The 20,435-nt window shown below is 32.6% G+C and overlaps 1 protein-coding gene across 1 annotated transcript; it reads left to right on the forward strand.

The window, feature by feature from the left end:
* Window positions 1-12,611: 12,611 nt before the first annotated feature.
* Window positions 12,612-20,435, forward strand: LOC18601755 (agamous-like MADS-box protein MADS2). Its single transcript, XM_007032803.3, has 8 exons — window positions 12,612-12,906; window positions 17,086-17,164; window positions 17,374-17,435; window positions 17,631-17,730; window positions 18,899-18,940; window positions 19,030-19,071; window positions 19,864-20,000; window positions 20,097-20,435. The coding sequence occupies exons 1-8, from the start codon at window positions 12,722-12,724 to the stop codon at window positions 20,179-20,181; spliced, it is 732 nt and encodes a 243-aa protein (XP_007032865.1). The 5' UTR covers window positions 12,612-12,721; the 3' UTR covers window positions 20,182-20,435.

Raw genomic sequence — 20,435 nt, forward strand, 5'->3', positions numbered from 1 at the left:
ATTCTATGATTTATGTTTCCTTCTCTCTATGGTTGGTTCATAACTTAAAAAGCACCAATCACAATGCATTATATTCAAATGAAATTTAACCCAGCAAAACTTTCTATGAAACCTTATGAAATATGTGGGAGATTGTTGGAAACATAATGTATTTTATAAAGTTCAAACATCCCATATTCTAAGGTATATAAAGATGTGAGTGTTTTAAATAATCAAACCTAATATGAGCTTGTTGCAAACAAGGAAAAAGAAATGGGCTTGCGAGCACATGAGATCTGGCCAGGCTTTGAGAAAATTCAAATTACTCCCTACGAGCAAGTATACACGTAAGCTAAGCCCAAGTGAGTTGTTGTATTCTAAAAATGTGAAAATTATTCTTAAGGACAGTGATACCATGCCTCAAACTTCTTGCCTACTATTAAGGGCTAAGCCCAAGTGAGTTTTTGTACTTTGAAGGGGCGAAAATGATTCTTAATGACAGTGATACCGCACCTTAGACTCCTTACCGACTACTAGTACTCTGTTGAAGAAATTTTATACTCCTCTCCATTTTATTATAAATCCCAGCTTGGAAATTGAACTAATTTGTTAAGGAAAAAATTACCCTTAAAAACAATGATACCACGCTTCAGACTTCTTGCCTACTACTAGTACTCTGTTGAAACGGCTTTTTAGATAGATATGGCAATTGGTCATTATGCTACATAATGGCATATACTCCTCTCCATTGTATTATAAATCCCAACTTGGGAATTGAATTAATTTTCAAGTTTTAAATCTCTGTTTTAACCATTCTTCAAGACACTCGTTTAAAATTTTAAGAGCCTTGTAGATCAAACTATAGTGCACTTGTTGCTAACCAATGCTAATTTAGTTCTTTTTTTAGAAAGAAATCAATGTTGCCTGTTTTCCATGAATAAGCAAGGAACAAAAATGGGTTTGTTTGCTTATCTGGGTTCATATGTGAGCACATTTTCAACTCTCCCCGTAACGTATGCTTGAATTGCACTATTTCATTATCCAATGATTTCTGTCTGATGGCACCAACAACAGAACTATTCTAGTAAAGGAAACCAAATTAATTAAATTGCAACTACTGCTCATATTATGTGGAGAAATTTTGTGGCATGCTTTAAACCTAATCAGTACTAGCCCATATCTCCATTAGCTGAAACTGCACCTCTAGGAGCTTCCAGATATATGATTATGACATGATTATTAGGCCCTTTACAGCTTGCTATTCCATCACAAATTGACGGCCTTTCTTATGTTGAATTCGATTCTGACCACATCCCAAAAGTAACGAGACACTATTGGGGAAGCGACAGGGCACCATCCATCTCATTCATCTGTATTTTAGAAGCTTTCAGGTGATGCTACGTCCATAATTGACCGAATTCTCCAAGGTGATGATCATGTCGTGGTTGAGTGGGTATGCCGTATATGCCACTATCCAAGGTATGGCTACCGCTTTTCTTAAAGATCCTCCGATGTTGAACTACAACTATATGAACTTGCATATTCTTATCAAGTGTTCTTTCCTCGTTCTCCCTTTTAATCCTTGTATTGTCTGCTAATAACAGCATGGTTTACGAGTCTCCACGGTTATCGTTTTATTTTAACTGTTGTTTGAATGATACGCGTGATTTCACAGTATCTTGTTGGGTGCATTGAATCCTTTCAATTTTAACCCACAACCTGACCCATCTTGAAGACAATGCTTTTGATCTTCAACAACTACAATTCAAGCATTTGCAAAAGGCATGCTCAAATAGGAATCAGATTCTGCAAAGTTAGATGAGCAGAAAGGGTAAAAAGTGGAAGTGACAATACCCAAATTAGCATTGTGTAATTGGGAGATCTTTCTCCACTTTGATTAGTGGATCTTTTTCTCAATGACACTATCTCATTGGGTCGGCATATCTTCAACGTAAAGGTTTACATTCCCTCTCTTCAATGTGCTTTTGCTACGCTGTTAAAACTTACTTTTGGTTGGACAAGTTTCAAAGATTGGATCCTAACTTGATGACCATGTAAGACAAAATAAAATATTTGTGATTTTCATTCATACTATACTTTCACGAGCAATCACTTTCTATTTGGACTGAGTTTGGTGAAATTGAATGCCATGTTGAATGTTTGAGCACCCATTATTTCAGTATATTATATGATACCATTCGGGCTCTCTTGTGCAAATAATAATATGCTATGTTGAATTGTTATGGGTATTTTGGCTTGTTCTAAGTTTTCAAATTTAATGATTCTCTCCTTCATTTTTGAGGTATAATTGTACATAAAAGTCCCAAAATTTCTCTAAACATGCAAATTTGGAATGCATAAGGACATTTATATATAAAGATACAAAGTAAGAAGAATGAAAGTTTCAAGTTGTATAAAAATTTAAAAATTCGTATATGAACATGATCTTTAAAGTGCAATTCATAAATAAATATATATTACGTTTAATTTTTTTTATAAAATGAAAATGTTACATAAATACATAAAAAAAATTTGGACAGATCTTTTGTCTGTCTTTTGGACATTGCTTTTGCATAGCATAGTGATCTGGTTTTCCGCAAAGAAACAATTTGCAGATATTTTACTTGCTAATTTCTTTTTCCTTCCACATTCCAACCGTTTGAATTTCTTTCTTTTTGAGGACTTTCTACGGGCTGAGACGGGTACGAAGAAGGTCGGAGCTTGTGTTACATTTTTCTGAAATGTCTTTTCTTTTTGCGAGGGTGGCACAGACATGACGATTGATCCCAAGAGCATTTGACATGTAGTCAAGTTGGGAAGACACATGGTTTTCTTCATTTTTTTTGAATTCTATATTATGTTGACAACGTATTTACGCTTATTACAGATTTTGCTTAATGCTTTAATTACGATTTTATAAATTTAAAAAATTTATTTCAAATTGACATTATTGGTTTTAACTAACAGAACCGTGTAATAAAGAGACTTACAACATGTTTGGTACGAAAAATAAGTTACTTCGTTGCTATTTGCATCCATTATTTTAACCTTTATTTGGTTAAAAATGATGTCAAGGAATTACTATTTTTCAAAATCAGTCAAAAGTCATCTATAACTAAATACATTTCAAAATTATTAAAACTAAATTACCCCTCATATGTTTGGACAATTACAATCCTACCACTATAAAATATTCTTCTCCCTTCCTCCTCTCCCTCTTTCTCTTCCAGCGTTATGCATCTTTGAAGATAATAATCAGCTCAAAATTGATAAATTGGCTTCAAAGGCTCAAAAGCTTTAATTTCTGTAATCAAAACTAAGAACCCATTTCTGTCATCCGTAATTGATATAATAATGAAATGGATTTTGCTTTAAAGCCTCGAAGCTTTAGTTTTTTTGTGATAAAAAAACCAAAAATAAAAGAGAGAGAGAGATGAAAACTTAAAGTTGGGACTCAACTTTAAGGTTGATAAGAAAAGAAATGGGTTTTGCTTAAAAGGTTCAAAAGTTCAGGTTTTGTGATCAAAACTAGAAATCCATTTCCTCAAATTTTATTAAAAAAAAAAAAGGTCAAAACAAAAAATAATCAAAGCTTTTTATTCTTTTGCTTTGAAATATGAGTTTTCCTGAATTTATAGGTGTATTGGAAGTGAAGAAGACAGCTGTTGTGTTTGAAGGTGGAGGCTTTTGTCATATTGCGATAGAAAGAAAAGACAAAGAGAATAGAGTGTAGTGAGGTGAAGTGAAGTGAAGTGAAAAACAAGGAAAGAGTGATAAGCACAAAATCTGAGCCGTTGGATGAAAAGGAATGACGGCAATGATTAATTTAAAGATAATTTTGGTTTTTATGAAATGAATGTTATTATAATAAAAAATATTTTTATCATTTTATTATTTATTTTTTTAATTTTAAAATTATTTTTATTAACCAAACTTTGTAATAAATTATAACTAGACAACGCAGGAGCCTCTTTTTACTTGTTTTATTCTTTCTCTTTCTCCCTCTCTTTTTCTTATTTTTTTTTTTATGCCTTCCACATGATTAGAAGAGGAAGTTCTTTTGAATTTCTTTTTAAATATGTTATAGATAATTATTTTTATTTTTTCGTTATCAATTATATAATAATTATTTTATTTTATGAGAATAAAATAATTAATTTATTTTATTTTTATTTATTCAACAAACTAAATTATTAAAAAATAAAAAATAGCATATTGGGTACAAACTCTCAACCCCTAACAATTACTAGGAATTTTTAAAGCTCAATCTAATGATTTCACTTGAAGAATTGAGTGTCAGAAACTATTGATTTCCCGTCCGTACCGGGAGGGTAAAGAAAAAGAAAACCCTAATTCCAAAAATCAAAATGAGATATTGAAACTACTCAACCATAAAGAAAAAGAAGGGCCTTTTTGTCTACTCCAATTATTGTACACCTCTTTTCACTTTTATCTAGGCACGCCACCCACAAAACCAAAAAAATCCAGCCTCCCTTGGGAAACTTCACAGGCGTCCCTGTTTTCGCTTTCTAAATCCCGCCACGTGTCCTTTCCTCCTTATATTTACGCCGCTGTTGCTCAATTCGTACGGACCCCTGATACTCTGTTGCGGGTACCTGTAATTTTCGTGACGGGCCAATCAAATTACGACACCCTTGTTTTGACAAAGCGGTCGTTCGACCCCCTTGTTTTGACAAAGCGGTCGTTCGACCCCCTTCGGATGGGAAGGATCAGACAAATTTGACTCAAAAATGTAAGATGGAGTTCTTTTTCTGACACGTGTTTTTTTTACAATCTACTACTGCCCTTTTGCTTTATAGAATAATAATAAAAAAAAAGTGCTTTGATATGAATGCAAATAAAGGGCGTTTTTACTTTTTATACCAATATATAATGTAAATATATTGGTGAGTTAGGATTAGAAGCTAAGCAATTAACTTGGTCATTTTATATAATATTTACCTTTGCCTATATTTAAATTAAAATCTCATTTTATTCATAGATTTGTATTCGAAAATTTGTCATTCTTACGCTTTTTCTTTCACACTTATAAATTTTGTGTTTCAAAAATTAGTATATATCATGTAATCAAATTAAATGATCTAGTGTTTAGTGGAGCTAACTTGGCCAAAGAGATTGGTTGTCTTCAAGGGTATCTTGAGCCAATTTATGATCCGATTTCTAAAACCCCACAAATCGATATTTAGATTCGAGTCGTAAAACTAATTATGAAATTGTGTACATGGACCACACTCACTTGTGTTTAAAATCATTTTATTTTTCATTTATGAGTGTACAATTTTTTTAAAAAACACGAAAACTTTGAAATCTTTTTGTGGTGTTGTCAAATTAAATAATATATTGTGGCCTCAATTTATGCTAATGAAATATATCAAAGGTCTGATTAAGGAATGTTTATGTACACTATTTAAACATAATTAAAAAAATCCATTATATGTTATTTTCATCAAATTTAAAAAGAGATAATACATTAATTTCAATTTATTTTATATAAATATCACCTTAACTTGTATTAATAATTAATTATTACTTGTCATAAGCATAAAATCACCACATCAAGAAATTAATCAGCTGATGGCAAAACCAACCACGGCCATGTATATTTATATAAATCTTGTCAAATGAAAAAGAACACGTGCATGTATATATGCATGGAGTATATATGGAAGCATCATACACTTGTCACACAAATAATACATTATACATCACATGTTAATCAAATGGACATAACTCCATTCATGATAATAATTAATGATTTCCCTTTCTTTTTTTTTCTTTTTTTTTTTTGATAAGTGATTTGCTGCCGCCAAATATTAAGCAATCAAGCCATATTTAGGCCACACATATAATTATGTAATACGTGTGTAAGTGTCTCCTTTATGATTTAAATCTGATATCACAAAGGAAAAGTCATAATGCATTATTACGTTGGGTGTCCTTTGGAGATGGGTGACATTAATTATGAGTTAGGTGATTTCATCATTTAGTTAGAAAATGCAAATTAGTTTTTTTTTTTAGAGGAAAGGTAAAATTATAGTTTTTTTGTTTTGGAAAATGCATAGTTACCTTAGCTTTTGGTAAAGTATATAAAAAAATAGTTTTATGTGGATAATCTATCTTTTTTGACCATGTGTAAATTTTTTATTGATGCCATGTGTCCAATATTAATGCAAAGTTTATTTTTTGTCATGTGATAGATTTCTCCTTAGAACATAAGTCTTTGCATGCTTTTGGGCTTCTTCTTTTCTTTTTCTGCCTTTTCTTCTTTTTTTTCCCATCTTTTTTTTTTCTTTTTCTTTTTTTTTTTTTGTATTTCTTCTTTGATGAATTGTATTCAATTATATTGAAACCCAATCAATATAAGGCATTTTTTGGCTTGAAGTAAGACCTCCATTATCAATCTTTATTTATATTTGCCCCTTAGTGTGAAGTGTGATTTTTGGTTAATGTTCAATTTAAAAAAAATTCAATAAGCTCAAGGGGGTAGTAAGTGGATATTTCACATTTGTGAAGGGAATATGAAAAATGACCATTTTTTTTTCTCAAATATAGTTACTTTCATTAAAGAACAATCCTTAAAGATTTTTCCAATTACTGCATCTCAAGTGCATGGTGTTACTATCTTTTTTTAAAAAAAAATTTAAGCTTGATTTGCCTCAATTTTGATTGGTTTGTCTTCTGGTTTCAAAAACTGCTTGTGTACCACGATATCTATGCTAAGTCCTGGCATGTCTTGACATGATCATGCAAACATGTCCACATATTTATCAAATAATCCTTTTAATCCTTGTCTTTCTATTGGCTATAGTGATGTGCCAATTTTGACCTCTTTTTATTCCCTATATCTCTTAAATCAATGGCTTCTGTGGCTTCTGATGAGATGGAATTTGCCATTCCTCTTGTTCAACCATTCTTAGCAAGTCAGGAGACAAAGTATAATCATCCGTATTCATTATGGAGTTCATCAAGTTTGTGTGCCTTTCAAAATTGAAGCCCAAATTATTATCAATGTCTTCACATTCATTATTCATATGCTTAGAAATGGGTAAATTGAAGAAATACGGAGATGTACCATGAAATTGATGCATGGAAATAAAATGAAAAAGGAGATATAAAAATGCACTGCATGGGTTACTTTATTAGAAATGATACAATGGACAAAAGATGCCCTTCATACATTAACACCTTCCTAGTGCTCATGGGTAAGAGCATGGGTCCACATGGTTCATTTCAAAAAAACAAATAAGTCCATCCTACTTATACTTTTCTAATGCTCTTGGGCATAAGCATTAAGTATTTTTATTTTATATCTACCCAAAAGGTTCATAGGTAACCAGTAAGTTAGTCGCCTTTCAATTGCTTAGCTTCAAACTAAGGGAACTGAAACACACAAAAAGTGTTGCCACCTCATCCTCACTCTTTTCTTTATTGATCATTTGCACTAGATCATCGACGATCTTTGTGACATTTTGTTTGAGTTGAGAAAACATCTCGTCATCCAAAGCATTTGTCGATGTCCCTACGTGATTGGGCAAAGGGTTGACATTTGGCTCTTTCTTGCAAAACTTAAAAGTCCAACCTAGATTAAACCTTGTACCTTACATTTTAGTGTTGTGCAATTTTTTGTTGAATAGCCTTGAACCCTATAGTGGTAGTCACAGTGGGCATTGGCATCATACCATCTTGAGTACAAAGGTTTCAAAGGGTTTGCATGGATTGGCATTAAAAAGTTATGTTTGATAATTTGGGGAAGCAAGTTTGTATAAGATATGGGAATAAGGTCGAACTAGATTTTCTATTGATTGCTTTTAGGTTCTCTATAATTGTTTCGAAAGTTATTTGGTCAAGCATTGAACAAGGATGTTAGTTGTGGAACCTAACGATAAAGATGTTATTTAAAGTGGGGTAGTAAGATTGGTAGGTGGGATAACGTTGATATGGGTTGTATCTTCTTGCTTGATGCCCTTCATATGCAACTACTTGTACCTCACCTTCTTTCTCTTAGCACGTTCCATTTGTTAGGATTGACAGAATTTCCTCCTTCAATCTTCCCACTTTTGATCACATTCTCAATTATCTCCCCTAATAAAACCATGTCTATAAAGTTCTTTATGGCATTTTCAATCAGTATTTCTTAATATGGCGCTTTTAAAGTATTGACAAACATGATTGCTATTTCTTTCTCAATCAATAGTGGTTGGACTTGTGAGGCAATGTCTCTCCATCTTTGAGCATAGTTCTTAAAGCTTTCAGAAGCTTTCTTTTCCATGCCTTATAGGGTCAAGCAATCTAAACCCATGTCTGCCACATGCTTGTATTGAGCTACGATTGCTAGTGCTAAGTTCTTCCATGAATGAACATGACTTCAATCTAGCCTATTATACCATTTGATGGCTGATATTGTAAGACTATCCTTGAAACAATAGATCAATAATTTATTGTCGTGAGTGTGAGCAGCCATTATACAACAATACATTGTGATATGTGCCATTGGACATTTAGTTCCATCATATTTTTCAAAGTCCGAAACCTTGAATTCAAAAAAGATAACTAGTCTAGGCACGAGACTGAGTTTTAATGCATTGATGGATCTGAAGACATTTGTCCTTTCCATAGCACGCAATTGTTCCTCTAAGAGGTCAGGTTTCTTCTATGCTCCAAAATTGTCCACTACCTTGACATGCCTCTTTTAAACTTCTCTTATTCTCTTAGGTCATCCAAATCTAGAATTGTAATTGATTAGCAGAGTTCATTCAAGTGGTCGCTTCTTATGTCTGAAGTTGGTTGAACAATGGTTGTCCATTATAGTAAGGATATCCTCTCATCGATGGTGTAGGAAACTCATATGCCCCTTGAGATATTAATGGTTGGTCTTAAGTAAACAAAAAAAGTTATCACTTATAACCTTCTTGAAATTCCCTCATTGGAGAATTTTTATTTATTTGCATTTTTATTAAATTAAATGTTTACGACACAAAAACATGAATATTATGATTTTATTTCTAATTTACAGAATATTTCATTTGTTCATATTTCATGTTTGTAATAATTATTTAAAAACATTCCATTTCTGCAATTCTCAATTAAAGACTCTTGTATGCAACTTAACATTCCAAGATCAAGTATTACCAATCCAATAACCATTGTTAATAACAAAACCAGTCTTGATGGACACAAAAGCATAAATACAAAGAAAACAGAAGGCGAGAATTGAATTATTAATCCACTTATACAACTATGGCTAGCACCAAGAAAGAGGCCTAAGTATTCGGTGGGAAGCTTTCTTGCCTTGCATTCAATAGATTTTGCCCAATCTTGAACAATTTGTTGGTCCACATTAACTCCCATTAAATAACTTTTGGAGAATTTGGTTTTGAGGCTAAAAATGATTTTGAAACCCTTTAGAATTCTTTGAGTGCCTTTAAGATGTTGAAGATCAAATTTGTAGAAAATGATCAAATCATCTACAATTAAAGATGAGAAATAGATAAGAGTTGCTACCAATTTGTATTCCTTCAAAAATACCAATGGAATTAGCGTTGTTGCAAAGTATACTAAAGGATTAAGCCATAAAATGAAACAAAAATGGAGAAAGTGGACACACTTACCTAAGATCTCTTTTCATAGAAAACTATGCTATAAGGGATTATTAACCAAGAAAAAAATGGTGGCATTAAATGTACATTGGTTAATCCAATCTCGCATTTATAACTAAATCCCATAAGTTTAATGATGAAAACAATAACATTCCAATCCGCACTATCAAAAAATTTTCCAGAATCCATTTTAAGGAGAAAACCACTTGATAAGCTCTTTTTAATAGAATCAATAACTTCATTTGCAATAAAAAAGCAATGAAGAATTTGTTTACCTTTTACAAAAGAAAATTGGTTGTCATCAATCACTAGGTGTAAGACCATCTTCAATCGATTAGCTAAAATCTTGACGAGAATTTTGTAAATGCTACCTACAAGACTTATAAGTCCATATTGAGAACGATTATTGCATGTAATCACTAGAGTAAATGAAGTGTTAATGTTTATGTTCAAAGATCCCAAAGTGTAAAAATCTCTCATGAAGCACATAACATCATTCCTTGAACAAAAACCAGTTTTATTAAAGAAATCAAAATTGAAACCTTTTGATCAAGAGCTTTGTTCTCATCACAACCTTGAATCACAGCACATATTTCTTCATCCTCAAATGGAGAGTCAAATATCTAGCACTAGTCATTGCTAATTCTTTTGAAAGGACAATCAAAAGCTTTTAGCTTAATGGTGAAGCTTTGGTTATACTGCTTACTAAAGTGATTCAACACCTCCCGGTTAATATCTCTAGGATTGCAAACTTTTAATCCATTTGCCTAAATTTTCTCAATAAAATTGGATTTTTTTTGTTAGAGGCAATCAATTAGTAAAAGAATCTTATACTTGGATCACCAAATATGAACTACTTAAGTTTGGATTTTTGGAATCAGGAGAGTTCCTTTCTAGATTTTAATCAACACTTTCTAGATATACTAAACATTGTAATGTTATTTCTTTAATAATCACATTTTTGTAATCGTATTTCCAATAAAACACCAAACATCGTCTAATTGTTTTTCAAAACTCTGAATATTTTGGAGAATTGGTTATCCGATTATCCCTTTGATTAGTGTCATTATAATTCAGCTGCAAGATGCTTATCTAAAGTTGTCTAGAAATCCCAACCTAAATCATTATTAAGGATTGGGATGACAACTAATTATGATTATGCTTTGTCCAAAGTTTGATGACTAAAGGATTGTCCTAACGAATAGGATCACTTAATGGCCACAATTTTCAGCGCCTCCATTAAATAAGTTGTCCCTTATCTGTTTTTGATAGCAACGTGAAATCACTTAACATAAAAACAAGGTTAAGGAACTTCCTCTCTTGGCTCAATCACACTATTCTAACAATTGGCAAGTTATCTTTATCGAAATAAGTGATTTTAAGTCTAGATAATATTAATGATTTTTATGAATATTATATTTTTAACGAAAATAAAAAAGAGGAACTACTATAAACCGATGGTCAAGGACATTGTGATGTCAACACACATATTCAAGAGGGATATATGCTGATTTTGAAAAAAAAAAATTGTTCTTTAAGATATGAGGTGAGGTCAAAGCAATAGTTTCTCTTGTCCTTGCATTCACAACAAGTGGTTGGACAAAGGATCAAAAGGGTTAGCTACCATTCCCTCGGAATATTGAAGTCAGCAAAACAGTTGTAGAATAAGAGTATTTAAGTGCTTGTAGTCTGTCATTAATGGGGATACATGGCAAGAGAACATACTGATAATCCTAATTCTTCATGTTTTCCTTTTTCTTTTTTTTTCTGCTTTCTTTTTCTTTGATTGAAAGAAGAGAGAGAGAGAAAAAAAAAACTAACTATTGTTTTACCTTCAAACATCAATGCTATGGATGTACATATATGGTAATTAATGTGACCATAGAAGCAGTATAATGTTAGGTCTTTTTTATAATTTTAATTAGACTTAACCTTATTCACATTTTTAATAGAAAAGGTGGGGAAATTCGTTATATAATTTTTTAAAGAACTTACTTAAAATTTAATTATCAAGGGCGATGCGGACGTGAAACTTTTTATTATCTGTTTTCACTGTTTAACAACTTTCCGTGTTTTTAATGGCAATTCTTTTGCTAATTAGAGATGGTTATCTTTCTCTATAAATCAATAACATGCATTACTCATCAAGGCAATTATATATTCTTGTTTGCCTACTTTTTTTGACAAATTTGCCATTGAAGAACAACTTAGAAAAAATCAGAGTCCTTTTGTAATTTTTTTACCTTAGTAGGGACAAAAAGGTGAAGAAAAATAAAATGAGGGAAAAAAAGAATTTTGCAAAGATAAAAAAATTTAAACCAATGAAAAACGGACACGTGTGGATCCATTTTAAGGTAAGTGACGACGTCCTGAAGACTTCTGAAGACAACTAGAATCGATATGCAAAAGTTCGATTAAAACAAAGGAGCTCTTTAACCACGCCCTGAAGTCGCGCGTGATCACCTCGCAAGATTCTATCCTATCTTCGCTTTGGGTACAATGATACACAAATAATTTATGGATGGTGCATGTCACGCTCTGAAACGGAGATGTGGGAAACACTTTTACTCAAAAGTGGAACAGTAAAATTTTGCCAAGGTTATAGTATGAAACTAGAAAGAAGCAACAACCCTAAAGACCAAAAAAATAAATAAATAAAAAGGAAAAAAAACATTTATATTTTATTTTTGATGATATTTAAAACCTTGAGGTTAGAAAGCTGATAGTAGAGAAGAACCAAACTTACAAGGAACCAAATTTTTCAAGGAATTTTCTCTCTCTTATTGTTTTTCTTTTTTCTTCTTTTTATATTTTCTGTTGACGGATGCAAAGAATCCAACTTTTTTCTGTATATTTCACAAATTTGGTTACATTTGGGGACATGAGTCCCTGACTTAGCAAAAGAAAGATCAGCCTTCGACCAGCAGCTGGTTCCCAAGAACAAAGAGAGAAAAAAAATAAAAAGAAGAAGAAAAAATAAACATAGTTTAACAAAAGAAGAAATAATTATATACATAGAGATATATTGATAATCGATACTTGTAGAGGTGTAGTTAGTATAAATATAGTAAGTAAGGAAATAAAGGAAAAAAAAAAGGGTTTTAAATCTTTTGGTGAGGAAGATTATGGGGAGAGGAAGAGTGGAGTTGAAGAGGATAGAGAACAAGATAAACAGGCAAGTTACATTTGCCAAGAGAAGAAATGGGTTGCTCAAGAAAGCTTATGAATTGTCTGTTTTGTGCGATGCTGAGGTTGCTCTTATCATTTTCTCTAACCGTGGCAAGCTCTATGAGTTTTGTAGCAGTGCTAGGTATCTACCCTTTTAGCTCTTTCTTTCTTTCTTTCTTTTATTTTTTGGTTATATATATTCATTCATGAAGATATGTCTACGTTTTTTTATTTTTTTCCTTTTTTATTTTGGCTGTTTTGACTTGTGAAGATCTGTTTCTTTTGCTTGTTCTGTTGATCTGAACTTGGGTTATTTTTTTATTTTAAATTATTTGATCCTTGTCTTCTTTGACTTGTTTTGTTTTTTTCCATTATGACGATTTTAGGAGCTTCCATTAGGTTGTAATTGTCTTACTTTTTGCTTATTTTTATTGTTCTTTTGTGGCTTTGAAGTTCTGATCATTCTTATATATGATATTTTACTCTTTTCTTTTGTAATTCTTTTTTAGCTCAAAGTCTAGGTTTCTTTTTTTTCTTTTTTTTTATGTTTGGTATAAGATCTGAGTTGGATTTATGATTTATTTGTTTGTTTGTTTGCTTGTTTACCTTTAATTATTTTATTTGTCTAGACCCTTTTTTTTTCTTTTTTTGAGTTTTTCTAATGATTAAACAACAAATTTTCATCTTAAGCAACAAAATACAGATCTTTGTCCAATCAATATTTATATCCAAAAAACTCTTTTTCCCAGGTTTTCTTCTGAAATCTTGTTATAGAGAAACTGTTTACAAGATCAGTAGATCTTTTTTCGGCTGAAATGGCTTTAATCCATTAGCCAATTCTCTCCCATCTAGACAAAGAGAACTATATAATTTGTTCATGAGCTTCATTTATTCTGAAGTCTGCCATTGCAATATTCTGTGCATGAAACTTTTCAGGTTGGTGTAGAACTATCATACTATTCATGGCAGAGCTAGGTAAAAAAGAAGGTTCTTCCCCACTGCTTTTTTTTTTTTTGTGAAAATTTCCTATGGGCTTTTTTTTTAATGGGTCAAGTTCCATTTAACAAAATTACTAATATTTTCCTAAAGAAATACATAAAATAAGGTCATTGCCAGATATTCTTACTAATCACTGATTGCTACTTCTAGGGATTTGTTATACCATATGATTTTCCTTATAGGCTACACTTTATTACTGAGAGGTTGATAGGGTGAAGATTTTGGAGTTGTACTAGTATTTTCTTGTTTGTCCTTTTTATTAGAGGTTTCCAGGTTTTGCGAATTAATATTTGTAATATTAAGAATTAGATGTCACCTCTTGATAAGGGTTTCAAACGTATGGTTTGCCATAGTAGTATAACTTTACATCATTAAACATATATGTGTTTGATTTCTTGTGAAAAGACCAATACTATAGTATGCATAGTGTTAAAAAATTATGTAAACAGTAAGTATTTATGTATCATAGCAATAGAACCTTGTAATTATTCAGATAATTCTTTGTAAATTGAGTTAAATTCTTTTATTAGTAGCTAATTCTGTTCTTTATAAATTTAGTTAAATTGTTATAATCCTAGTAGTTCCCACAGAAGATTTGAGTCTTCTTTGTAACACTGGTGGATACAAAGGTCATGTCCTCAGTAGGGTTACCTTACCCCTGATCAATAGGGTGTCATGTCTTGAAATGTCCACAGGATAATTTCTCAATAGATATTCCTTAGAGAATCACTGGCCTAATTTCAATTTTTATTTTCCTTCATTTGCCTCGGGTATATCAGAAATTTGGTAGCTCAAGGCTGTAAGTGGATGAATATGTATTTGATGTGAAATTTATATTGTGAAAAGATGCATTGAGTTCCTTTTTTAATTTTTATTTTTGTTTCTTGTTTTCAGTTTTTGTACTGCACTAGTAGTGAAATAGAAAATTCTAGGGTATGGTTTTATTAAACTCAAAAGGTAATGGAATCAATCATTATTTTATACATTGTCATGAGGTTAATTTTCGAATAAACGCTGCATTACACTAATTATGCATTTTATTGATGTAAAAAATCAAATTATGTTGCATTATCTATATTCAATGATTAACAAAGTGTCTACAGCAGCTTCTTTAGGACAACAATATACTATTCTAATGCCACTAAAGCCTTGGTTTAGTTGTAGAAATAAACATCAAGATGATCCTAAGTTATGAAGAAAAATGTTCTGTTATCAGTAAACTTGATAAGAGAGAAGCGACAGTAGCAAAGGATTAGTTCTTAAGAGGAGAGAAATTTGCATACTAGTTTTAAATTGAAAAGGAACTGGCAAGACTCATGAACTGGAGCTTTTACAAGTAGTTGTGTCATTGTGGCAGCCTTGCTTGACTTCAATCTTTCATTCATAGTTCTCCTTCACTTCATGACGAAAAATTATTCACTAATTTTTCAAACTAATTATGTAGTCTTCTAGTTAGGGCAGACATAAAACCCGATTCACGATATTAGAGGAACTTCTTTTCAATTATCAGTTATAAGAATTTGCCTATTTATTGCAGTAAATATCATGAAAGCTTCTCTAATAGCAAGCTCTTAAGAAGGTTCGAATCTCCTATTCAACAAATTGGAAGAACATAATTTTAATAGAACCTACCTCATCTCGCAACACCCTACCAATTCTAGCAGCCCTTGGACTACCCCTTGTCATTCCATCGACATTAAATTTGAGAGAGTAAAGAGTAGGCAATCCCACACAACTCCACTCCTCATCACTTTTACATTTTTCAGGACTACAGCAGCTTTAGGATATCTAAATAAATTCATAACCGATTAGTTAAGCTCTGACCATCTAGCTTTTACCTATCAAACAATTTTTAATTTGATGACATCAAATAGTGGGATAACATACAAACATCTACTGTTAAACACGATATTATTCCTACAAAAGCAAATAGATCAAATGACGGCAAATAAACACCATGTGTCATAACTTGTTGGAAAGCTTCTCATGGTGCAATCCATGTTACTCCCCAAATGTTACACCGCATTGATCAAAACTTCCATGATTCTTGACATGTACAAAACAAATTATTTACAGATTCACTCTCCTTTTGGCATAGCGACCAGCTGGCCAAGCTAATATCCAGTAGCTTTCTCTTCATTAATTCTATTTCTTTGCTACTTCACCTTTAAGCACTTGCTAGCAGAATATTTCAACTTTTAGTGAGACAATACCCCTCCAAAACGTTGAGCAAAAACAAAGACCCCTCCAAAATTTCTTTCAAAAATCATGATAGGGGCCACTTCTTTCGAGACCAACCTACAGAAAGACTTCGCTGAGTAATTCCGACTAAGAGAACCAACCCACATAAGCCTAACTTGGAATTCAATTTCAGAGAAATAGTCCAAATACTTGTCGCTCAGAGAGCAATAGTATGTGCTCTATGTTTGATACCTTCCCAAACATGGTTACCATTTAGAATTCTAGGGCTTAGCCAAAAGATTGAAAGGTATACATTATATGATTATCTTAATTATCATGCTAAAGGAAAAACTAAACTTTGGACAACATTCCCCTTAATTCTTCCCATATAGTTGGATATGTGAGTACGTGTGCATGCCCTTACATGCTTTGTGATACATGTTTATGCAAACATTCATACTTGCCATCTTTTGGTGTTTTGGTATTTGCATTTCGGTTGATCTACCAGTAATGTCATGTGGCTACTTTTTATAACTTGAGTTTTTGATTATCATTTCTAGACCCCATAATATCAATAACGCATAATAATTTCTTTTGTTTACTAGGTTAATGTTTCTTGTTGTTAACTTCTTCAGAAAAGTAGGAATACTTTTTGTGTTAAACAAGTTATCCGTTTACAATAAAGCATTGGCTTATTGGGAAACACGTGATAAATATGGGGCGTGGCAAGTAATTTTGACAATGTCACATGCATGCATAAAATTACACTCGCGCTTGCATATAATCTAGAGTCTCTTTACCATTGGAATGAATCTTCCAATATAACCTCATGGCTTCTTAGCCAAGCACCTACTTAATTAATTGCTTCAAGTATGTTACTATTTATTACCCTCACCTTAATAGAGAAGTGGAAATCTGTTGAAATTGTACTTCTACATATGCTATATGTTAACTTCACATAATATATCATTCTTTGATAATTCATGCAAGATACCAACAAAAGAAAATTATTATTATCCAAGATATAACACTAACTAGCTCTCTATGTACGTTGACTTGAACATTTCAATGCAAAAAATTCATAATTCTATGTTCAAATTTAGCATCATGATAAATTTCTTTCCACTTGCCTTCACCCCAGCATGCTCAAGACACTTGAAAGATATCAGAAATGCAGTTATGGTGCAGTGGAAGTTAGCAAGCCAGCCAAGGAGCTTGAGGTGAGATCAAAATAACTTTGTTATAGCGCAATGCAGCAATTGAATTTGAGATCTGGGTATATTATATGTTCATAAACTATTTGCTATATTTGTGACATGACAAATTCCTGGTGTTAGTTTAATAATCTTAAAATTGTAAGTTTTTGATAATCTGTTCCCTTAGATGATGACTTTATAGTTTCTCATGCTGTTATTCTTGGCTGTAACAGAGCAGCTATCGGGAGTACCTAAAACTGAAAGCTAGATATGAGGCCCTGCAACGAACTCAGCGGTAATTAGTCTAACAACTGTACCTAGCTTTGGATTTTTAGATTCATTTCATAGGCTGTTTTTGCCTTTATCTTTGTGTTTTCGAGTGCTTTTCTTGTGAGGTTGGGGAGAATTGGGCAATTACTCAAGGATTGTACTCATTCCTGCTCTGTATTTTTGAACATGAGCAATTGTTATATGATCCTTGGTTCAACAGAAATCTTCTTGGTGAAGACTTGGGCCCCTTAAACTCAAAGGAGCTTGAGCAGCTTGAGCGTCAACTAGAAACATCCTTGAAACATGTCCGCTCCACCAAGGTAACTAAATCTACATCATCCATAATTACCTGTTTGTCAACATCTACCCCACCCCCCCCCCCCCCCCCCCCCCTCCCCCCCTTCTTTTTCTCTCTTTGCAATGACAAGGTGTAGGTTATGTTCTGCATTTGTAGGTAGTCTAGGAGTAGATGAAACTTGGACGTTGAAGGGAAAACTTCAATGATAATAGGAATATAAAATTGCTTTATATTTGGTCCTTTTTATTTAAGTTTTTGGTGCTTGCAACTCACAAGTCCGGCATGTGTGATTTAGTTTAGGGCTTGAGGCTCAACAAGCCAATTATTCTCAACATTTTAATTTAGCTTTTTCAGCTATATTTATGTTCCAATTAGATTCCATGAATTCAGTTCAAATCAGGTTTCTTTCTTACAAGTTATCTGCACTTTGCTACCAAGGTCCATCTTTATTAATAAGAGTCTCTGTCCATCAGTTTTCTATTTAAATTACAATCTGTTTAACCTGTAGAGCTGGCTTTATGACTACCTCTGCTTAAAGATCTAAGGAAAGGGTTAATAACAGGAATCAAGAGGAAACAATATAATGGCATCTTACTTGAAACTAATTTCTTTGTATCTTTTTTACTCAGCCAAAAGTTCTAATGTATTGATAGTTAAAATAAAAACAGGTAAAAGTAGGCTATTTCTTTTGGTCAGTTTGACACCTTTTTCTTTTTTCTGTGGAGTGTCCATTTTCAATTTTATATGTTTGGTAGTCCACACTTAGCTTTCCCTCTTTCCCAGCTATGTAACAAACCTACAAGCTTGCAGCCCCATGCTTCTTATTAGTATTGCTAGCTGTCATGTACTTATTTAGATGATCCAAATAGATGGATCAATTTGTAACTTCCACAAGAGCATGACATTTAGCAGCTAGGTATATCATATAATACTTGTTGCAAAATCATAACTCAACCATTCCTTCATTATGAAGCTTTTGAAAAATAGCATAGATCAGTACACTGGTCTATATGCACTGTCTTCCATGAAAAAATTAATTATACCTTGTGCAACATTATGTAGTAATTTAATGGTATGATTAACTTGTCATTGCAACTCTTTCAGCATATCTTCAGTCCCTCCCCTCTTTGCTCCAAATATAAAGTTTTTTACATTTTATATTCTAACACTTATTTCAATGTCCTTTTCAGACCCAATATTTGCTTGACCAGCTTTCTGATCTTCAGAATAAGGTATCTCAATTTTGGAGGAAAAAAAGAAAAAAACTAGTAAACTTTTTTTGTCTTCTAAAATACTAACAGGCTACCGGCTTTAAATACAGGAACAAATGTTGATGGAAGCTAACAGGGCTTTGTCAATTAAGGTAAAATCATATCTCTAATTATAAAAGTAATAGATATCATGTAAGGCATATAGCTTGTTGTTCATCAACTTGGACTATTTGAGAATTTTCTGTTCATTATTTGGGATGCGGGGTGAATGAACTTAATTTGACTTATCTTATACGGCTTTAGACAAACTTGAACCGGAACTCCAGAGTTCAAAGTTGGGCCCAATTTTAAAGTAAGATTTAGTATTTGTCACAGGAAATGTAAGATCATAGGAAATGTAAAGCAAACAAGTTTTTGGGATCATAAGTACTTTATGTTTGAACCTGAAAGTATTTGTCATCTATGGAAAGGACAAACAACACATAACATCTGTATGTGAGCAGATTGAAAAGTTACAAGCCTGAAATTGCTCAAATTGTTGTATGTCCACCCTCATTTCAAAAAATTTACAAGTAAGTCTACCCTAGCTGAATTTGTAACATACAAGTCAGCCTTGACAAGCATCTAGAGGAGTCAATCACAAGCTTTTAATTACTTGCCTTCTTATGAGACTAACAAACCTCGAAATTTATGTTCCACGGGCAAATTGCTAGTTTATCTAAGGGAAAATATAGCATTTTATTGAAGGTTTGCTACTTAATTCCCCATAAGTTTCGAAAATGTAAAGTTTGTATATGTTATGATAATGTAATGACTGAGTTTTGACACTTGTTAAGATCTCAAGCTTTGCTGGCCTTCTGCCTTTCCCAGTAGGTTTCTCATATGTTTGAGATTATTGTGAGCTGCTTCTTTTTTTTTTTTTTTTTTGTGTGTGTGTTTGGCAGCTTGATGAAATCAGTGCAAGAAACCAGTTTCGAGCATCATGGGAAGGTGGTGAGCAAAGTGTACCATACGGTAACCAGCAGGCTCAATCTCAGGGGTTATTTCAGCCTTTGGAATGCAATCCTACTTTGCAGATAGGGTAGGCTTTCAAGTCCTTAAAATCCTTTTACCTTTCTCTTAGGTAACTACATTGTCTATGCTAATTTTCATCTCTTTAATTTGTTTCCTGGTGAAGGTATAATCCTGTTGCTTCAGACCAGATAGCCGCTACAACTCATGCCCAGCAAGTCAATGGTTTTATCCCCGGATGGATGCTTTAAATTTTTGCTTGCACGATATGGTTAATGGTCATAAACTAGTAGCTACCTACTAGGTAAATGCTTCTTGATGTTGGCAATGTGTAAATGGTTTCAAGAGCATGCATAACCTGCAATGACATAAAAACAGCAGTGACTGAATTTGATGAGACAATGAAACCTTGTGCCACAGACAACAGCCATGTTACCAGTTTATATGATATTGGAAGACATAACAGACTTTTATTAATAGTCCTTCCTTGCTTTGATCTTTCTTA

Source organism: Theobroma cacao, chromosome 4 (genome assembly GCF_053813885.1).
Source record: "Theobroma cacao isolate CCN51 chromosome 4, ASM5381388v1, whole genome shotgun sequence".
Lineage (NCBI taxonomy): Eukaryota > Viridiplantae > Streptophyta > Magnoliopsida > Malvales > Malvaceae > Theobroma > Theobroma cacao.